Here is a 21060-nt window from a genome sequence, read left to right on the forward strand (position 1 = left end):
TCTTACAGTTACTTCCAACCATCAAATAGAGAATGAACACGCACACACACACTCTCACACACACAGACTGTATCAAAGGCCATATCTAAAGCAACAGCTGGGTCCACTCAGGCTGATGCATTTCCTGTTTATTCAGTATTTCCTTAAAACGTTGTGGTGAATCCTGTCCTCTGCTGCACAGTAACAAAGATCCTCGGACTGACAGTAACTTTCCACCAACTTTCAGAGATGCGCTGAAGTTGCAGGGCCTCCAGAGAAACTAATGGATGTTACTGAAGACGCACTGAAATGCAGTTTTGTTTGCATTTCAATTAGATGTTTTCTCACATTACAAGAATTCCAGGATATTGAAATTTGACATGTAAAATGTGTTGGACCAGTGGTTAGCAGTACAGACCAGGAAGATGACTTGGGTCTGAATCATGTGCTCAGAAAGTCACATTATGTTTCACCAAAGAGCAGCACTGCAGCCACTTCTTCAGACATGCGTCTTGATATTCAGCTTTGTCAGCTCATGTAATGATCTAGACCACGGCGTGCCGACCTGGAGTGACGGTGAGTTGAGCCGTGCTCTCTGCAGAGCCGTGGGGGTTGGACGCCGTGCAGCAGAAAAGTCCTCCGTCTTCGGGAAAAGCCTCAGCTATCACCAAGGTACAGATCTCTTCTAATGATCAATACATAAAAAAAAAACACCATAAACACTTTGAAGCCACACACTCATTACATTAAAGGAATAAAGGTTAAGCAATGGCAGTTCATGGCGTGACGCGTGGAAACATGACTTGTTTGCCATGTCACGCTCGAGACATGAGTTGCAAAGGGGGGGACAACCTGTGTGAGTTGCAGCCTGTTGATGCCTGGTGAGTCACAAAAGACGCACACGGAGCGGCAAGCAGTGAGAATACAAACTTGCCGTAGAGTGACTACTCACGGAGATCCGACGGAGACAAACACATAAACAGCAGAGCACAGATGTTCATCGACGTCTGAGTGACTCACAGCCGGAGAGAAACACCTGAACTGACCCCTGAGTCACTCAGGTGAGAAATGTCTGACATGTGTTGGCGTGTGTGTCATTGTTTACATGTTGGTGTTCGCCGTGAATGTCAGACTTTCCCAGGGACTCCCTCCGACTGTGGTGAACGCGACAATGAGAGGACAGACTTGCCGAGCTGCTATCTGGCTTATTCACCGTCACAGCTGCAGCTCAGTTTGAGTTTCCATAAAAACCTCATCACCATGCGGTTGGGAACACGAACACAGTGTCGTCATTAACAGTGCCGTCCAATAGCGAGCCTGTGAGAAGCCGGGGTAACATACCTGACTCGGCTGCAGATCGGGGCTCTGATTCACAGTGTGTTACGAACGAGACGGAAGAGAAAACAGTAGTGTTGTCCGTTAGCACCTGATAGTCAGTTCTGTACTTAAAATAAGAAATTGTTTCTGCTGCAATGACTTCGTCGGTGTCTCACTTTTTTGCAGGATCCGGAAATCAGGGGAGTCCATGATCTCCTTCCCCTGGCGGAACCACCGGACCTGCAGGGGGGGACCTCCACGGACCCGGCACTCCAGGACCACCACCTGGCCCTCGGACGCCTGCGCATCCTGCAGGAGCTGCACAAGGAGGAGGACGTTCAAGTCAGGGAGGAGCGGGTGACAGATGGCAAGAACAGGAGAAGAGGCTGAAAGGGGTATTTAAAGACTTAATTGCGCCTCAGCGGAGAGACATGGTGTTGTGATTGAAATCTGAAAGCTGAGACATGAGCCAACAATACTGACAGTTCCAAATCATTTCAAAAGAATCAAACTTGCCAAAACATGTCTGTTTGTTCATGAACAAAATACATTCTAATTGCACAGATGTTTTTTTTTTTTACCTGTTTTCTGCAGGTTTCACAAATACAAACCCACATTATGTGCATGAATCCAGTCACATTTTATTGTATTTATTAAATAGTTTTCTTCTTCTTGTAATTTGAAGGAATTCTCCAGGGCCTGACTGTCCATTCTTTTGTAACTTAAGCCTAAAATGAGCACCTGTTCTCACTTTTCATTGACAAACTTGATGAAATGATTCCCTACATGCTGGAACAATGACGACCCGAATCTGCAGGTTTCATCCAACAGGCCGTCAAAAGCAAGTCATCTTTTAAACATCTGCTTACTGTCACTGACAGACATGAATGCCTTTTGAAAAGGCAGGAAATATGATCTCTTCAACAAGTGTTTTATGATTTTTTTTTTATATTTTACAAGATCACTGTGAGGCTATATGTCAAAAAGTATTACTTTCATAAATAATAAAGCTGTAACTACTTAAGCCAGTTGCTTTAGTAGTATAGACTTTAATATTATAGACTTATGGGTTACTCCACGTGAAATTCCTTCACCTGGGAGACTTTATCACACACACGTGCACTAGAGATATCGGTCTGACTTGTTTTTTCAGACTGTAGTGGCCAATGTAGCACAATTACATGATGGTTCTGTTTCAAAAGTCTAAAGATCAGGCAAGGCTTGATGAAACAAATCAAGGTCCAAAATTTAATATTCCCTAATAAAATATTCACAAAATCGTAAGTCAGTTAGAATTGATTATTTAAAAAGGAAATGTGACCAAATGTGTCGCATAATCTCAAACAATTTCAACAATCTCAACTAACGTTTGTATCAATGTTAATATTTGAGTATCGCTCTAGATTTAAATGTACTTTCACTCAGGATCAGTCATTACAATTCTTACTGTCTCAGACAAGACAGAAGATATCATACGAGGATTACATTTTTGCCTACCGATGGTCGCGAAATTTCTGCTGATTTATCACTGATGACAACATATATTCACAAGAAACTTGTTACCCTAAACCGTTGGCACGCTGCCTCCTTCCTACCGCTCCGACTTCTCCTGTAGTTAACCGAAGTTATTGATGACATTTGCTCACATAAATCAGCCTTTTGAATTGGAGGATGCCCACTGCCCTCCCCTTTAGCCTTACATCCTGTGTCCTCCTCCTGATGTTGCAGGACAAAGAAAACATCCAGAATGGAGGCTGACGGAGTGACACACACTGTTAAATCTATCAACAGGCAGCACTCCACATCTCCACACCCTGCACGGTGCTTCTGACCCGGGCACACTACAGGAAGACATAAGGGTGTGTGTGTGTGTCTGTGTGAGAAAGGGTGTGTTGTCTGGGTGACATCACGGTGTTGACTTCACTTTGAGGTGAACATCCTCTCATTGAGATGATTAAAGCTTGCAAACGTGTGTGTGTGTGTGTGTGTGTGTGTGTGCGCGCACGCGCATGCACTGAGGGTTCAAGGGAAGAAAAAGAAATGTCTTTCTGTAATGAAGTGGAAAATGATTTAGGGGCTGACTGGCTGAATGAGAGTGAAAGAGACCTGACCCTTGCGGGTTTGGCAGGGCCTTTTGAAGCTCTGCCTCGGCCTGTCTCGGTCCTGCCATCACAGGACCCGCAGCCCCAGGGAGGCGGGGGTAATCGAGGGGCTGTTAGGGGAGTGTTGAAGCGTCTGAACTGGAAAAAGGGTGTCGTGGAGCCGGAGTGGGAGGAGCTCCCATCAAAGTCTATGTTTTATCTGACCCCCACTGCTGAAAGCCGCAGCGCAGCACACCGTCATTATGGGGAAGGCGGAGAGTCTGAGGACACGGCTATCAGGCTCTGTTTATGTATGCGTGCACGCGTTGCATGCATGATGTACCGTAAGTAAATATAGATGTGTTTGTGGCTGTTTTCTGCGGTGTGTATGATTGTCCCTGAGCTCCACTTAGAAGGAATCTGAATGGTACAGTATACGGAATATTTTAGACTATGGTAAAATCGGAACCTTAGCAACTGTCTGCGGGCAGCCTGAGTTTTTCTTCACTGATCGAAGATGTCTGGACGGACTGGAACGCCAACTGGTTCATGGTTTAGTCTGAAAGGGTTCAAATGGTTTAGCCTAATTCCCACAGGAAGTGAACTCCTCGTTAAATATTGTCAAAAGAATTCATGCTAATTCATTTTAAACTGCGACTTTATGCTCTCTCATTTCAGCCTTTCTCTAAAAAAAGGATGTTACAGCTGCTGGCCATTCGCTTCTAATCTCTCTCAAAGGCATTCTGTCTTCTGGTTGTCCAGCTTCCAAGAAGGCTTTAACAGCCATGAGTCTGTTGATATGTAGCGTAAAATGCCAGTTATTTGACACTGGCTTTATTATCTGTACGGCTTTTTTTTCCCAAAGCAGATAATCTTATGAGGAAATCCAAGATGACGTGAAATTAGTTCAGGAAAACTCAGTATAAATCCAACTCTTCAACAGTCTGCGGCCTGAGCTTCCTCATCAGCTGAGTTACTTCCACACATGTTCAACACGAGAACCCAACATAACGACACGACGTGTCAAGACCAACAGTTTCAGAGACAAGGTCGTATGTCTGCACACTCACTTTGGTGAATAAAGGAGGACCTGACACCTCAACTCCGTACAGTGACGACACTGGGCTCTGCATCTGTAAGACAACACACACACACACACACACACAACCACGTTTGAAAAGTGCTTCAGCAGCTTGTGTGCCTCCGCTTTCCGGTGTGCTGTAGGTCCTCACCCGCTGTGTGGGCTGAGACAGGGACTGGACCAGAGTGGAGCGGCGAGGAAGGACCTCCGGGTTTTTGGGAGACGATGAGCGAATTGTTAGGGACATTGAAGTAGTTTTCTTCTGGACTCTGGGGGAAAAAAAAAAGCAGAACAAAAATCAGCATGCAAACAAATGACTGGTGGAACTTCTTGACTGTGCCTGCTTTTAGGTAAAACGTGATGCTTGAAAGAAAACTGCCTCTCCTGCTGTTCAGATGATATCAGTGAATTTTGGCCTCGACGTGTAAACAGAGAGGGAAACAGAAATCAGGAAACAATCCAGATGGAGGCAGATTTATCCAGCAGATAATAATAGGAAAAAATGATTAAAGGACCAGGAAGCACTCAGAGTGTTTACTGTCTGATGGAGAGAAGCAAATTATTTATTTCAGTATGAGAGAAATGTAAGAAATCACATGGTGTTGTTTCACCAGGATAAGAGTGAAAGTTTTTCAAGAGAAACTAAAGAAAGTAAAGTAGCAGATCTTTTTAAAAATTTGGAAATAGGTGCGACTGACAATCTTCTTCACTTTTAAGGTAATGTCCTTGTTGCACCTGTTATTAGTTAGTCTTCATAGCAGGTTAAGGTTATGGCTCTTTAAGGGTCTTGTAAGTCCTGAGTTAAATGGGTGCAGGCAGCAGACCCCATTAGCTCCTGCAGGCCTCAGTTAACCTGTTTGGGGGTTCAAGGTTTACAAGTTCACATGGTTATTAGAGGTCATGCATAAAACACACGTACTGAGGCATGGTTCCTGATCTGGACTTGGATGCTGCTCCTTCTCCCTCCGAGTCCGACGATGAAGCTCCTGCAGCGGCAAGAAAGAGAAAAGCAGTGACGACATTTACCGTATGATTAGGGTTGTTTGTTTAGGGAGGAGATGAGTTAGATTAGAAGGGAAAAGTGCCACCTGTACACTCAGATCCACACTGCAATTTAGATAGATGTGGAACAGAAAATAAATACAGTTTCTTGTCCTTTTAGTACATTCAGTATGGAGCTGAGTTGCACTGAGATGAGCCTAAATACATTTAAATAAACAAAATGTAACCTTAACACAACAAACGCAGAAAGTGATTGCTACAAAATTGTAATAATGACATGTAAAAAAAGAAAAAAAAATTTAAAGATCTACTTTTTTAATTCCTGTAATGGAGCTGTCCAGAACTACATAGTAAATTCTCAAAGAAATCTTCTATTAGCTCAGTTTTTTGTCGGCACTAGTTTGTTGGAAGGATCTGTCCTTTCAGTTATTCAAATCCTGTTAATGAAGCCATTATGATATTTCCAGGTTTAAGCTAATCATCACCAGTGATACTGGGTTTGTCAGCTGGGATAGGCATGTTAACCTCAGTATAGACTGGCGTTTTGGGAAAACGAATGAATGAATGAATTACAAGAGTTCAGCTTGATTTTTATGCCTCAAACAAGATCATAATTTTATGTGTAATTATGGGTGATTTAGCTCGATGGAGCAGTACCATGCAGCAGCCAATGGATGCCACATTGGTGAATGTGTTGCTTTCCTCCTGACCTTCGATGTAGACCTCAGCAGAGGTGTTGTCAGCTCCCAGACTGTTGGAAGCCACGCAGGTGTAGCGTCCCGTGTCGTCCTCAAAGGCTTCGGCGATCACCAGCGTGTGCAGGTCACCATCCCTCCAGATCTGGATGTCAGGAGAGTTATGGAGCTCTCGCCCTTCACAGAACCACCTGACGGAGAAAGGAACACCCACTTTACATTCACTTGGGACTTCATGGGAGTAACAGAAATGGTTTCACGTAAAAATCACATGAAAAACGACACTGAGGCTGTATGAAATATTCCCGTGAAAGTAAAAACTGATTATAGACCAGCTGGAGAAGGAGTCATGAGAGAAATTTGCAATAAACTGTAATCTGACAAGGAAAAGCCATTATTCTTCTCCACACGTACATGAACTTAAGTACATTTCTGCCAAACATGATGGAGGCTTGCCAATCAACTCCACATTAATCACTACTCATTCACACACACACCACACACACACCACCACCGGGCATGTCTGAGTCGTTATGTCTGCCAGGCATCAGCTCAGCCCGAGGCCCTGACGAGACGTCGTGTTACGGGAAGCAGGAACACCCCCTTCCCTTCTTTCCAATCAGAGGCCTGTGTGTCTGGACGGGCGCCCGGGTCTCCTTCCACCTCCCTGGTGCTTCGCTGGCTCAGGATCTGTTCACTGATCTGAGACCCGCGAGGGATGGCAGGGAGAGACTGGATGACACAGCCCCTTTAATCTGTCTCATCTCTCTTCACGGGATTGTGATTAAAGCAGATCCCCGCCCCGGCACCCTTCTACCACATCAAGTACAGGACCGAACACGAGATCGGACGAGCATCAAACTCCATCGGTTCAGTTTTCTAGTTTACCGCATTTGCGTCTCTTGCATCCACAAAGAGGGATACAGAACAATAAAAGAGATTTCAATATAGAGATATCTCCCCAATGTAAAAAAAAACAACCAAAAACTAAAGTTTTATGTTTTGAATGTTTCTTATTTCAAAAGAGGAACTCATAAATCAATAGCACTACAAACTAAAAGTGAAGAAAAGTTTGAATAAAAGTAAATGTTTGATTGGCCTCTCTGATACATCTCAGTTGTAGTAATTCAGTCGACCTCAAAAGAGAAGGTGAATCTCTGGATTTTTAAATGATCGAGACATCTGAAAAAATTCTGAAAACTCTCAACTTATTTCAGTGAGAGGCTCATGCACACAATGTTATTTGTGAATCTCCCCTTTTCACAAAGTAGACCAATATGTGACTTTCTCATTTCAAGCTATAACCCTTAAACTCAGCATTTCAAAACCTATTTGTTTTTTTTCTTTTGACTTCATTACGCAAGGATTTACATGTCCATGTCTTGACAGAAATTTCACATAAAGTTTTATCTTTTTGAGTATGAATGGTATCCCTGCGACCCAACACAGTTAAAGGTTAGACCCAAAAGCACAGAAGCATTTTTTTGAGTAGATTAAATTTCATTCGATTCATAATGTCTCACTGAACGGTTTAGGGTAACTAAAACACTCAGAGGTGTTTCAGAAGTTCCTCAACCTTCGCTGACACACAACACACACTGTATCGCCAGCCTTTTAGGAGACGAGGCCCTGTTCAAATCCTGACCTTTGCACTAACGGGTGGAGGAGGAGCAGGAATTCCCAAACTGCTGGAGCAACAGCTGTTCTGTCCATCTGAAGCCCCGACCTGAGCACATTCCCGCCTTCACTCGATTTTATACACTGCGGCGTGTCAGTCAAAGCCACAGGCTGACTCGTTTTCCAGAAAGTCATCAATCAGCCAAAATATCCAGACGGCTGCTTCATACCGGAGGATTTACACCTGACAGAGTGGGCGTGGGAGCAGGAACCGGGCAGAGAAAGTGAATGAATGAGTGAATGAATGGCAGGCAGAGGAAGGGGAAGCGAATAGTCATGAGTCAGGCCGGGTCAGACAGGAAAAATAATATGCTGTGTCATTACTGCGACGGATCGCAGTGAGCGATCCGTCAGTGGCAGTGACAGCTGGTCATGAGTCTCTGCTTTCTCTACTGGTGTTTTCACACCCAGCCTACACACAATAGATTCCTCCAAGTATTTCCTCTGTCTTATCACCCAATGAGGCGAAACAAAGGAAGCCTGGCTGGTTCCGCCGTGCAGCCAGACGTCTGTGCGTCAAACGATAAGGAGCAGGCAACGGGAGTAATGAAAAGCTGCTCGTGGCACGAGCTGGGAGTTGTTATCCTCCCGTGTGTCAAAAACCCTCCAAGCAGCGAAGGCCAGGAGTCATCCGCCCTCCAGCACCCAGACAGCCCAGCGAAGAGCCTTGCCGGATGGAGAGAGGCTGAGACGGCGCAGCGCACCTCTACAATGTGACACCGGCCAAAACTGTCTGGTTCCAATTTGACAGCCGCCGTTGCAAAAAGCTGATTTTCTGCGCAAACCAATATGTCTGTGTGGTTTGGAAATCCATTTTTCTGGATTACAACCAGGCGCAGAAAAGGGAAAACAACTCGATTGGGTGGCTGCCATGTCTGCTGGGGATTCGCTCGGGATACTCAGATTTCTTTTGTTGGTTACTTGCTTTCAAGTCACCGGGCGTATTAATCAAAAATGATTCACGATAGACTTTGCAGCCATATGCTTTACATGCACATCAGGCAGCGACCTACAAATCCCTTCCAGTGCAGGAAAATTATCTGGACGTTTTGCGAGTCGTGTTAAACACGTTCAGGAAAGAAAGGGGCTTGACGTAACACATTACATCATTAAACTAATGACTATGGGTTTTATAATGGGGGATGTTAAGGCTGCTGGAGGTATTGTAAGCAAGTATTATGTGCATGTGTATAACTGCTGTGAAGGAAAGCCAGCAAACAGCAGGAGATTGTGTTTTCCAATGGAGTAGCCTAAATCTGTGGCCTAAAAAAAGAACAGCCATTTCCTGACAGGCAACATTTGTGAAGTGCAAAAAATAGAAATTGCAATTCAAGTGTTCATGGCTGTTTTCTCTTTAAAATCAAGCATTTTCAGTAGTTTTCCACTCTTGATATGGCACAGAGCACTGCCGGTCTCCCAGATCGTCCACTCAATAAAAGGAATGGAAAAGGAAATTTGTTTGGGTGCACAATCTGACAAAACACAGATGGGGGCAGAGGATTGGTGGGCACGGCCTACAACACCCAAAGGGCATAAACCACTCCAGAACAATAGAAACCCCTTATTAATCACCCTTAATGATCAACCATTATTTACAATCACTGCGTAAACTCATTGAGACATCAGTGCTGACTTAATATCCCCTCTTTTTCAGAGGAATGTGCTGAATATGGCAGCGCGCCCGGACAGCGTGGAGCATTTTCCTCAGCTAGGGGGAAGACGAGGACTTTGTTGAGTCATGTACAAGTGTGGCCAGCGCAGACAGAACTCAACCATCACTAGGCCCATTTTGAGGAGAAGCAGGGTGTGTTAGAATAGCACTTGGTGCTGTGAGAATACTGTGTGAAGGTAGGAAGAGGAAAAAAAAATTCTTGGCAGGTTGCACCTTTACCACCCATTTCCTCTTTACACAATACCATTATAAAACTCAACTATTCAGAACATGCACGCAAAATAGCAGAGTGAATCGGCAGCGGGAGCACCACCTCAACTCTTCATCCAGCCAAGACGTGATTAAGCCTCCCACCGCACCATCAAGCAGCCTCTCGTCAGTTCCCTGAACAATAATAGCATGTTTGAAAGCAATTTTACACATCTCACTTGAGACAATCGAGGCCAGATGAAGCCTCAGATATCACTGGAGGCTTTCTGAGCTAACCTCGCCCCCTACTAGTGAAGACAGCCTTCCCTGAGACGGGCCAAGCCACAGCCTGCTGCCCCGGCCTCGACGAGTGCGTGCTGCTGAAGGCCTCGCTCTCCTCGTCTGACCCCTGTTGTTATTTGCTGCTGTTGATGGAAACTTTTATGAAGCAAAAGGCAGTTTCACCACAAACTCTATGCTGAAGGAGGCCAGATAACCAGGGGAAATGAGAAAATAAAGAAAGCAGGAGGGCTCAGTCACAGAAATGGCCTTGACGTGATGTAGGAGTGACCAGCTTGCAAAAAACACACCCATGAGCTATTTAGCGATCAATATGGGTTGTAAAACCCGGGCAGACTGCTTTCTTAGACATGTGTCTTTTTTCCTTCCAGGTTGGCTCCAAGTGTTGAGTTTCAAGCTTTTCCACCACAGAAGTCAACTCCGGTTCAGCTGGATAGAAGAGCGGCATCGGGGCTGTCTTTATCCCTAATTACAAACTACAACAGAGGTCAGTGGGGGCTGGCCGCATACTGTAGTTTGGGCAAGCAATGTTAGCTTAACCTGCTAATTTATGCAAAGCCAAAAGAAATATTAGGTTTTCTGGTTCCCATAGACAGCGACTGAAAACATCCATGAATGCATCTCTGAAGTGCTCTGTGAAGGTCTGCAGCAACTTGACCGGGGACAAATGTTCAACACACCTGAGTGTAACAATATTCCATGATAACAAATGGTAAACCATATTGTATTTAGTGAATGGGACATTTCAATGAAGAACAGAAACAAAGTCTTTTTCAAAAAGGTTAGGGTTCCCTGTCAACCATTAAAAACACAGCACATTAAAACTGTAATTGTTTTTATATATGCAAGTAGCTTCGCAGTAGACATGTCGATGCAAATTTAAACACAATTTCTCTTACTTTGATGAATTGCAATGACATTTTGTAAAGAAAACCATCGGTTCCAGCAGAGAGTTTCACAAAATGCCATCAGGCCCAGATTTCAGTTTGTGTTAGCAAGCCTTTACATTTCTATCCCATCACTGCTGGCAGGACTTGGTGTGTATAGTTCTCAAAACCATGCTTTTTTACACCATCTATACTAAAATAACGTGCACATATTAGCCATTAGAGAGTCTCTCAGGAAACACAAGTGGTCACACAACTGAACCTTGGGTGTTGCTGTAACATCCAAAACACAGTGATATTAAATATCTGACAGAAGCACTAAATCATTCACCTGACAATTCTGCACCTGTATAAGCCTGAATAAGTCAATCTCAATCATAAGCTGCTTGTGTTTTAAGGCCCCAATTGTAAATAGTTCCAGTTTGTCATTAGCTGCACGAGGCAACTATTTCAAAGTGCTCAGAGACACATATATCATCTTCTCAACAACAACTTCAGGCAAGTAAGAAACTAGCGAACAATATTCAATCCTACTATGGCACATAAAACAAGACGGATGTTTTTTGTTATAATTACTGTTAGTTTTGGTTTAGCATGACATTCATTCACAGTAATAAGTTTAACAATTATTTTACACAACAACAAATCAGTGCTCATGTTGTTCTGAATGTGTTTTTTTTTGTCTGTATGTTATTGTCGAAGCTGATGCCAGTCATGCTTTCAGTAAACTGAAACATGTTAAATATAACATAAAAGTTGAGTACAGCTTTGTGTGAGAAAGTCCAGCAGTTGTGTCGGCTATACTGACTTTAGCAAACATCAGCTGTAGCAGGTTTGGATGTAATCAAAAACTAATAAAAGTTATTTCTTCAGCACTTCAGCATATATAGTAGGAAAATGTCTGCATAAACTTTGAGCTTTTCTGTACATAGAACATAATGGGTTTTTTTTTCTTTAGCCCTATCTACAAACATGCAACAATTTGATGGACTAACGTAGCCACTTCTAAAGTTATTAATTCCTTATCTTTGGTAATTGTGATCGGTCAGAATATTGGGGAATAACCAGGCCTGATATTATTCAGCTTTTACATCAGATAAAGTCTAAAATAGTTTATCTTTTCACTGCATATTGGTTCCAAGAGCCACTCACAACACTTTGTTATGCTACTTTATTTTTTAAAGAAGATTTCAATCCAAATTTATTTCTCACTGTGAGAAAAACAAAGTCCAGAGTGAGCGTTGGCGGGGCTCGATGTGGTTCACGTTCTGCAAGAGGAAGCTCATTCTCCTAAAGTTTGAAAACCTCTCATCTCAGTAAAGCCCCACATGTATACAAATGCTCCACATGACCGCCCATTGTTTTTGAAGGTTGTCATCTGGACTCATCAGTAAACTCCGCCACAGCCTGAGATTTGACTTGAAGCTGAAATGAAACGTCCTGCTACGTGACTGAACAGCACGCTGTCACAAACGTCCTCAACAAAGATGATTCATGCAGGAATCCAGCCTATTACAGAAGCAGAAGGCGTCCGATGATGGAGCCCATTAATTGTGGACCCAGTGTCACAGTTCACTGGAATATTCCGGACTGCAGACAGCTGCAGACGACAAATGAAGCTCTGACCACAGCCAACAGTTTTAAACCCCAAGGAACTTAAAGTCTGTCATAGACTCTCACTGACGCATCCAGCAAGTCCATGTCGGTGTCAACATGGCAAACGGAGTCATTACAAGCACAAAAGCACTTTGTAAATCGCACATTGCTCGTAGCAAGCAGGCTTATTTTAGCTGCTACTGCGAATGTAGAAACTTAAGTGGATTTAAAAAGCCGATATCTTCAGTGGAGCATGTGCGCATGTGCTGCAGAGAGGGAGAAACAACTAAAATAGTGACAGACATGTGCAGCAGCTGAGCTACAAATGGACACACCTCAGCTCTCAAGGGGGATGCCCCCTCCACACACACAAACACACACACAAACACACTGAATTTCATAGTGGGTTGAGGTAAGCTCACTTTAGTTCACAAAGAACACAGTAACCTATGAATATCTTTATTCAGTGGAGTTACACTACAGGAGCCAGGACCTAATTCTGACTATATTTTAGTATTTTATGACTAATTCAGCTTCTGAGCTAGATTCAATGAGAAGCTGACCATGATATTTTAAGCGTGTGTCTGCCAGTTATCTACCCAGGCAATGAGGTGTGACTAACCTGGTCATACATCTACAGTGACGCGCCACACAGGCTTCACTTCCACTTGATTTTACCGGCATATGCAGCAGTGACCGAGATGGGAGCTCAAACTGCATCTTACCTGAACTCCTGCGCTTGTTCCCCGTTAGACAAACCAAAGCAGCGGATGACTCCCCTGATATGAAGTAGCACGCTGAGCTTGTCCTCCTGACAGCATGACACTCGCTGAGCCACTGACACCCTCACCCCAGGACAGCCACTCTGAGTCACGCAGTCATACACGCACACACACACAATGCTCAGACTGAGCAGAAGGCTGGGAGGGAGGGAGGGAGGGAGGGAGGGAGCAACCCAAGAGCTGCCAAATTCCACACAAGACAGAAGAGCAGGGGAAAAAATACATTTAAGACTCATTTACAAGACAAAAACTGTTTCAGAGCTGCGCACACTAAGTTCATTCATACGATTCCAGGGGTTGGCTGAAATGCATCTGAGCACTTCTCCTCCGAGAACAAGCCTAAAACCCACCTGAACTTGTCAATCTGACTGTAAGCAAGTAAACCTGGGTTCACAAACACAACAGGTGAACCAGCAGGCTTTTTTTGTTTATTTTTTTTTAAGAAACTTATTGCGGTTTGTGAAATCTGCCTCCATAACTGGGTTTTTTCTTTTGCTCCTACACAGTTCCTGGCCACAGTCTGCTGACCATCAAAAACACCACAGCGGGACCTGGGCCCTGAGCCAGGTGACCCCGTCTCCATGGAAACCTCTGGAGCTCTGATCTGCGACGGCATTAACATGAGAGATGACGGCGCCTCGGTACGTACACCGCATCGGACCCGAAAAAAGAAAGGGCCGCAAACATGCCGGCCCTTACTTAATAAACCTCACATGCCAGAACTATGTAGGGCACTTTAAAAAAAGCCCAGTTAGACCTGAACAAAAATAGCAGAATAAGTCAGGATCTAAATAGACCGCTTTGAGTTGGCAGCACCTGGCAAGCACCAGACAGATGGTTGTGGCTACTGTGAGTGTATGTCATGTTTCACTCACACACACACACACACACACACGCACACACACGCACACGCTCAAAAAGAGACTATAATAACCTAAAACACTCTTAACTTGAAACTGAATAAGCTCAGCAGACATAAATGTGGTGCGGTTTGTTTGGAGCCGGAGGGTGAGCGAGTGATGCACAGTGCGCCGCAGAATGAGAGGGTGCGGTGTGTTTCACTCTGCGGGGGCTCTCCTCCGCTTGGGCACAACTCCTGATATTTTGGTCGCAGGCGGTGGGGACCCCGGGAGGCTGCTGCTGGGCTGTGGCAGGTGGGATTATTTGTGGTGCTTGTTACCAAGAGGGGTCAACCCTTTGTGTGTCCATGTAGGACATTTGACAATACAACACAAAATCAACTCACACCTGATGACTGTGGATCAAGATTAGATTTTTTTCTTTTCTTCAGAGTATGCTGGTTTGTGAAGAAACTTGCAATAACAACACTAAAAGCAGTGCAATTTGCCCAAGTAACCATAAAATGTGGAATGAGAAGAGACTGACTTTTTAACAACCCCTCTGGATGTTCCCATTAACTAATGAACAACTGTCAGCAGCCCTCCCAGGCCCACCACTTTAGTCTCTTTAGTTTCGTCCTCAAAAAAAAGGAAACCATGTGTGCAGATGGGAACAATTATCCAAACTCGAGTCAACAAAATAACCTTGAAGCAGCATGCTGACTTTAGTGGTATGAAAACAGGCCCAGGTGAACAGACATCCGTACTGCCGTCCCAAATGCAAATGCATTCACGCGATAGCACCGACATCCCAAGGATACGCTTTCTTATACAACAGCATCGCGCGTCTGATGCATGTGATTCCGAAGAAGGCAGTACCCATTATACAGCGAGCGTTACCAAAGTGACAACATGCGTAGAAACACAAGAGCACATGCACACTCGCAAAATAAATAATTTAAAAAAAATATACATGAGAAGAAAGAACATGCAAACCACACCCAGAAATGTATCATTACCCTGTAGGTTTGAATCTGGAATACATCCCTCTATAAAGTAATAACCTTTACAATTTCATAACTGCTCTACCTCTTAAAGCTCTTAAGTAAAGAAAATATGAGATGGAACTGCAGTTTACCTCTGAACACGTGATCAGTTCCACTGTGTTCCTTTTCAATGAAGTGTCTCAATAGATCATGTGCAGCTGAGTTTGATTGCAGATACGTGTACTTTGACACAAAGAAATCAGCAGTATCAGTGAAATATGTCAAAATTGTCTTAAATTTCTTGTTAGGCTTAAAGGAATTCACATTTCCCTGAGAACCACACATTGTTATATAACTGAAAGATAACACCAAATAGACAGTGTCAGCGACAGAAGTTGAACACTGACTTCTTCTTCTTTTTTTTACACTGGCTTCTATCATTTGAACCACATCTGGAAAACTTTGTTTAAATTTGATAGATTGAAAAAAGAGTTAGAAGTTAAGTGGATATGGGATAGGCACAGTATCAGAAGATGGTCACAAGTTTTAAATGGAAATGTTTGTTTCGAATAATCATTTTAGCGCATTTGCACAACCGGAAAGTGACTTCACGTCAAACTGGACACACAGCGCTTCTCCTCTGTTCAAAAGGTTTTCCAAGGGTCAGTTGACATTACAGAAAAAGGGCGCCTGTTGTCATGACAACTTCTGTCACACCAACACAAACAGAAGCTCCGTCCTCTCATGATGTCAGGCTGCAATGAGCGCACATCTCCCCAGCTGTCGAATAAATCCTCACAAACAGCATCCAGAAGAGCCCAAAACCAAACCTATCAGCCACATGAAATACGTGTACTCGCTTATTTGAACACCACCACCAAGGCTCCACTAAAGAGAATGCTTTCTAATACGATCACATGTCTAATTGGCCCTCTCTTGTTGAAGTTTCTGGCACTTTGACAAAACTACAAGTGACTTTAATTGTGGTGTGCGAACTGAGGAAACTTTCAGGGAGACAATCACGTGAAGTTTGGGCCTCCACCCATGTTGGCGTTCTTATGAAATCCATCGAGCTACACATTTCTAAGTTCTTCAATACCCACAAGCAGTAATCTTTGTGGCGCTGAGTAATTCCAGCTGATGACAAAGTACACAACAGTCGAATAATTTTAGGTATGGATCATAATTTTCTGGGAACGACAATTAAACGTAGTTAATGTAATAGCTGAGCCACACCAAGCGGCTCTGTGGCCACACGCTGCTTTGCCCTGACTCACCTGCTGCACAGTCAAATCTCCCCAACAGCAGTTATCTATATAAAGAACGTTTGTCTGCACTGTTGCAGCTATTATCCTGTTAATTGCTCAAATCGGGTGCAATTTCTGGATCGGGAAAGTTTTCATGTGGATCATCTGTGGCTTTAGACAAGTGGATACATGAGAGAAAAACAAATGTGCATGCATGACACACACACACACACACACACACACACACACACCCCCCCAACACACACACACGCATACACACAATGGTAGCCACCCACGACCTTTGCCACAAACATGCAAATACACAAAAACAGCTGTTTCCAGTACAGTCGGACCAGCTCTCCGGGTGTGTGGGTGAGTAATACAGTCCAGCTCCACAGAATATTTAATATCTTTAGTTCTGAAGCCAATTCTGAGCCCATCTCGAGCTCAGGAGGGCGGAGGTAAGGGAAGCACGCTTCACAAAGCCTTCTTCACAAACTGGATGCTCATTTGAAAGCCGTAAACACAGAGACACCCTGCAACTAGATGGTGTAATTCCTGAAAAAAGTAGCTGTGGGGGTGTAAACACTTTAGGCTGGTTATCACCGCCTAAAGCTATTTGTAAACAACACAGAGCGTTGTGAAGCATTTCGGTTGTGAGTATCCATCACTGCTTTGTGACTAACTAGAGCTCGAGTGCCTCTGAAACCCCCGTTGCACCACTGTAAGTAAGATGCATAAACAGACATTTGAGTGAGTTAAATTTCTCTAGTGCCAGTGTTGAGCCTAGATTTCAAAGAAGCCAGCTTGTCAGGGAGCGTTTGCCAGTTAAAATCCCACTGCTCGGAGGTCACCACTGATCAGGCCCTGGCATGGGCAGCTGAAAACTGCAGTGACCACTGATGAAGTAAATATTCAAAATCCTTTATATGCATTTGGATTGTTTTGTGGAATTTTTCTGTTGTGCTATTAAAAAGTGTCTCATGTCCTTTTGTGGTCCTTTCAATTCAAACTTGACCTTAAACTCTTTAAAATATCACAAACATCCAATTTGTCAGGTGTTTTGAAAAGGTCTGAACTGCCAAACATTTATAGGAAATCCCAGTGACCTGATTTTTTGGGGGGGAAAAAAATCTATCAATTTCCAGTATAAAAACAAGAAGCTGTACAACAACACATGATCACGCATTGTGAAGACTATGACAGCCATTTTGAAATGAAAATAGAAAAATTGCATCCAGTCGGTGGAAGCATCTTTTAAAATGGTTCCACCAAGTTTGAAAACAATGAAATTCAAAATATAGATAATTAACTGGTGGTGGTTAAGAGTTGAAATGTCCACCCCGTCACTCCCTCCACTCGTTAAGGCTACAGAGCTGACGACGGCAGTTCCCCTCCACAGGGTTCAACAGCGTGGTGGAAAACTGAACAGACATCTTCATTCCAATCCAGAACAAAATGTCAGTATTTCAATATAGAAAATGCAAATAAGGTAGTGTGCAGGTTCTGCTCGCAGCAACAGATCGCTCATCTCACGCCAGTTTGATGCTGTCTACTTGGTTAAGCTCTTATGAAGCCTGGCCTGAGGACAGAAAGCAACTCATCAGACGCAAGTTTGTAGAAGCTAAAAGTTTCAGGAAGTTAATGGAGCATGAACCCGGTGCATCGATGCAAAATAATCACCTCAAAATGACCTGAGTGCTGCAGCACAGCCTCTTAATTCAGCTGCATTTACAATCTGACATAGTGACTGAAGATTGTGAATAAATGCTTCAAATGTTCTCCAGTGCAAATAATGTTTCCAGGGACAACATACCCAATGCATACTGTGGTGAAATTTGACTGTTTTCTGAGGGTTTTTCTTCTTTAAGATGAATTGTTTTACATATTTAATTAAAAAAAAAAAAAAAATTGTCAGAGAAATTAGTACCGAAGAATATTCTTGAAGTGTCTATTCAGCTGCACCCTGTTTTATAAAATGAGTCAAATTTGGCTTTCTGCAAACATATATTTTTGCTATTATATAAATTATGCAAAATTACAATTACAATTTCAAAAATATTGCTGTGAGCCACATTATTAAATATATGACAACTCTAACCCTAGTCCCTTCACATATTTCATTTATTGTGCTTAAAATGTGTGGTTGAAAACTCAGAGACATTACATGTGATTAAACATAATTCAGTGCTGAAGGAGTCGAGTGGAAATGTTTCAACTTGAAGTGGTTGATGTACCACTATGCTTCAAGCATAGGTCTCTTAAATGTACCAAAACCACGGCATTTATTAAAAAAAAAAAAAAAAAAGAAAAGAACAAAAAACTTCAGACATTTCAGTTCAGATATGAGAAAGGAGTTAAGTGTTTGTCACTGTTTTCAGTTCTATAGCTGAAATTTAGCAGATGACAACTCATGCTGTTTGAAAAATATTAACGATGCAAAATTGCAAATACTAAATTACTTGTTCTTTTGAAACAAAAAAAAAAGCAGTGGTTTTTTTTTTTCCCAAACACTGTTCTTGTTCATAAGTAGCAGCCTGATTAAGAGCGCGTCGTCCCACTGAATATCAGCACGGCTGCTATGATTCAGTCGTAAAACATAATTACAACCGTGCTAACGTCCAACACAAGCACACACTCTCTCTTTCATACTGCTTTTGCTGAACAGTTACACTCGGACCATTCATAAGTTGACAGTAACAAAAATAAAACTATCAATTTATAATTTCTTTTATGACTTCGCCAACACAAGCATGATCGCAGCTCAACCACAAAGTCATTGTTGCCAGAAAACACAAACGTCTCTTTGTTACTGCATTTCTACAATGCTGTTTATTCTGCTCCTGTGAATCCGGCACATTTATTTGTATGTTTCTATTTGTGTAACCACAGTTAAAAAAGAAGAGGATGAAGAAGCAGTGGTGTCATTCGTGTTGTTAGCGAGGCAGAGTTGTTGTTATTAGCGTCATTACGGACATTAGAAACAGCTGTGGGTTGGAGCGATACAGATGTGAAGCGTCCCACTGCTGTCTTACTGAATATCAACACTCATACGGAGCAACTCTCATCCAATCAGACTGTTCTGTACAAGCTGTTGTATAAAGTCATACAATTTAAAAGTAAATACTCTTTCAGAGACTTTTGAAACGTGCAGCTGAACCCTGTGAACATGGGGCGTAACAACACTGCACAGGCCATGAAGAACATTAGGTTATCACAGCAAGCACAGGCTAGTTACACTCAAATATATTCGTAGCCATACTTTTATACAATCAATCCATCAGTTTTTTTTACAATGTTCAGATGGATAAACTCCTGAAAAAGGGAAATTAGACACTTTGCTGGAAGAACAGAGATAAAGACGCCACATACATGTTGTGAAGTTTGTTGTTAGTGTACCTTAAAACCATTTTTGCTATCTTTGACCAAAATATGTGTTATACACTAACACTTTTGCTTGGACAATATTAGAAAAACCAAAAGAGAAAATGTGTGACTTTTTAAAGTGGTAATTTGTCTTTGACCTGAGAAAACACAATGTGTGAAGTAGTTTATAAGTTTAACTTGCTCTGAACCTTTCTCCTGTTCAGCTAAAGTTCTTTTGTTTTATTTGCAATGAATCTTTTTTAGATTTTGAGGGAATAAAACATATGCTTGAAAAAAAAAAAAGTCATGAACACGAGCGAGTGCGTCATCTTTGGCATTGAAAAGTGTTTGTTAAACAAATAATGTAATATAGGACAAGTTGGGTCTGGATGTTTTAGTGAGCCTATGTGAACAGAGGGACTTGTGTTGAGAAACGAGAAGGATGAAATCACACTCAATTCCCTGCAAACAAAATGTTGCCAAAGGAAACAAATGCCAAGAGAGGCAGCAGACTTCGCTGTGGCAGTCAGAGGCTGAACCCTGCAACCCTCACATCTCCCTTTCAAATTTATGAACTTCAGTCAGAGCTCCCATCAAACACACATGGTCCGAACATTAAACATCGCCGTTTCTCCTGCCTCCCCTGCCCCTCACAGGACACCGGATCCTGCAGACCCCCGCCGTAGCTGCTGCGCCCCTTTACATCAGGGGGCTTCGACGCTCAACTGAAAGTGTGGAAAAGTCGGGATATTTTATTTAAGCGAAGCACAAAAGACAATAATGGAAAGGCGAAGGAACCAAGATGCATATCTCGGGTATGTGCGTATGACAGTTTAACATTCACACAGCTGTTATCCTGTCACACGTACATGGGAAGGAAGACTCGAGCTTGTTTTTATGAGTCCCATTTGACCCCTCGTCTGGCTGTAAAACAAGCATCCCCACACAGACTCTGGTTTTCACACAACACACTCCAGTGGACAATACATGCCCCAGTACGTGTACAGATCGTAACACTTGAGACACACAAAAAGCGCACACTAAATTCCACCACCTCGATATTGTCGGAGGCACATAATTGAATCGGGCTCCACTTCAAACGCCGTTCTCTGGCAGCCACGCAGGAATCCAGCATCCAGGAAAAATAACAGCCTGAAATATCCCATCAAAAGGCAGATTACCGTAAGCTGAATCTAATGGCCATACCTTATCAAGCATGATGAATAGCAGAGAGTCATTTAGCAGGTGAACAGAGGAATGCAGGCCTGGTGCTCACTGTTCACAGCCCAGCTGTGGAACAAACCCCGAGGCCCGAATGACTCGAAACTACAGACCTGAACCGCTTGCACAGACAGACGTGACTC

The 21060-nt window shown here is 43.1% G+C and overlaps 1 protein-coding gene across 2 annotated transcripts in view; it reads right to left on the reverse strand.

The window, feature by feature from the left end:
* palld (palladin, cytoskeletal associated protein) overlaps nt 1–21060 on the reverse strand; it is a 61519-nt gene that overhangs the window by 27025 nt on the left and 13434 nt on the right. Inside the window, exons 1-8 of one of the 2 annotated variants that reach the window (XM_030083436.1) lie at nt 13202–13279; nt 6171–6346; nt 5378–5444; nt 4610–4727; nt 4448–4510; nt 1473–1614; nt 1321–1344; nt 545–664 (exon numbers count right to left, since the gene is read on the reverse strand). In XM_030083436.1, the coding sequence (XP_029939296.1) occupies nt 545–664; nt 1321–1344; nt 1473–1614; nt 4448–4510; nt 4610–4727; nt 5378–5385 (475 nt within the window). In that variant the 5' untranslated portion in view covers nt 5386–5444; nt 6171–6346; nt 13202–13279. Of the gene's footprint in view, nt 1–544; nt 665–1320; nt 1345–1472; nt 1615–4447; nt 4511–4609; nt 4728–5377; nt 5445–6170; nt 6347–13201; nt 13280–21060 lie in introns of those variants that run through there. The other variant, XM_030083435.1, reaches the window with a different exon arrangement.

Source organism: Salarias fasciatus, chromosome 23, assembly GCF_902148845.1.
Source record: "Salarias fasciatus chromosome 23, fSalaFa1.1, whole genome shotgun sequence".
NCBI lineage: Eukaryota > Metazoa > Chordata > Actinopteri > Blenniiformes > Blenniidae > Salarias > Salarias fasciatus.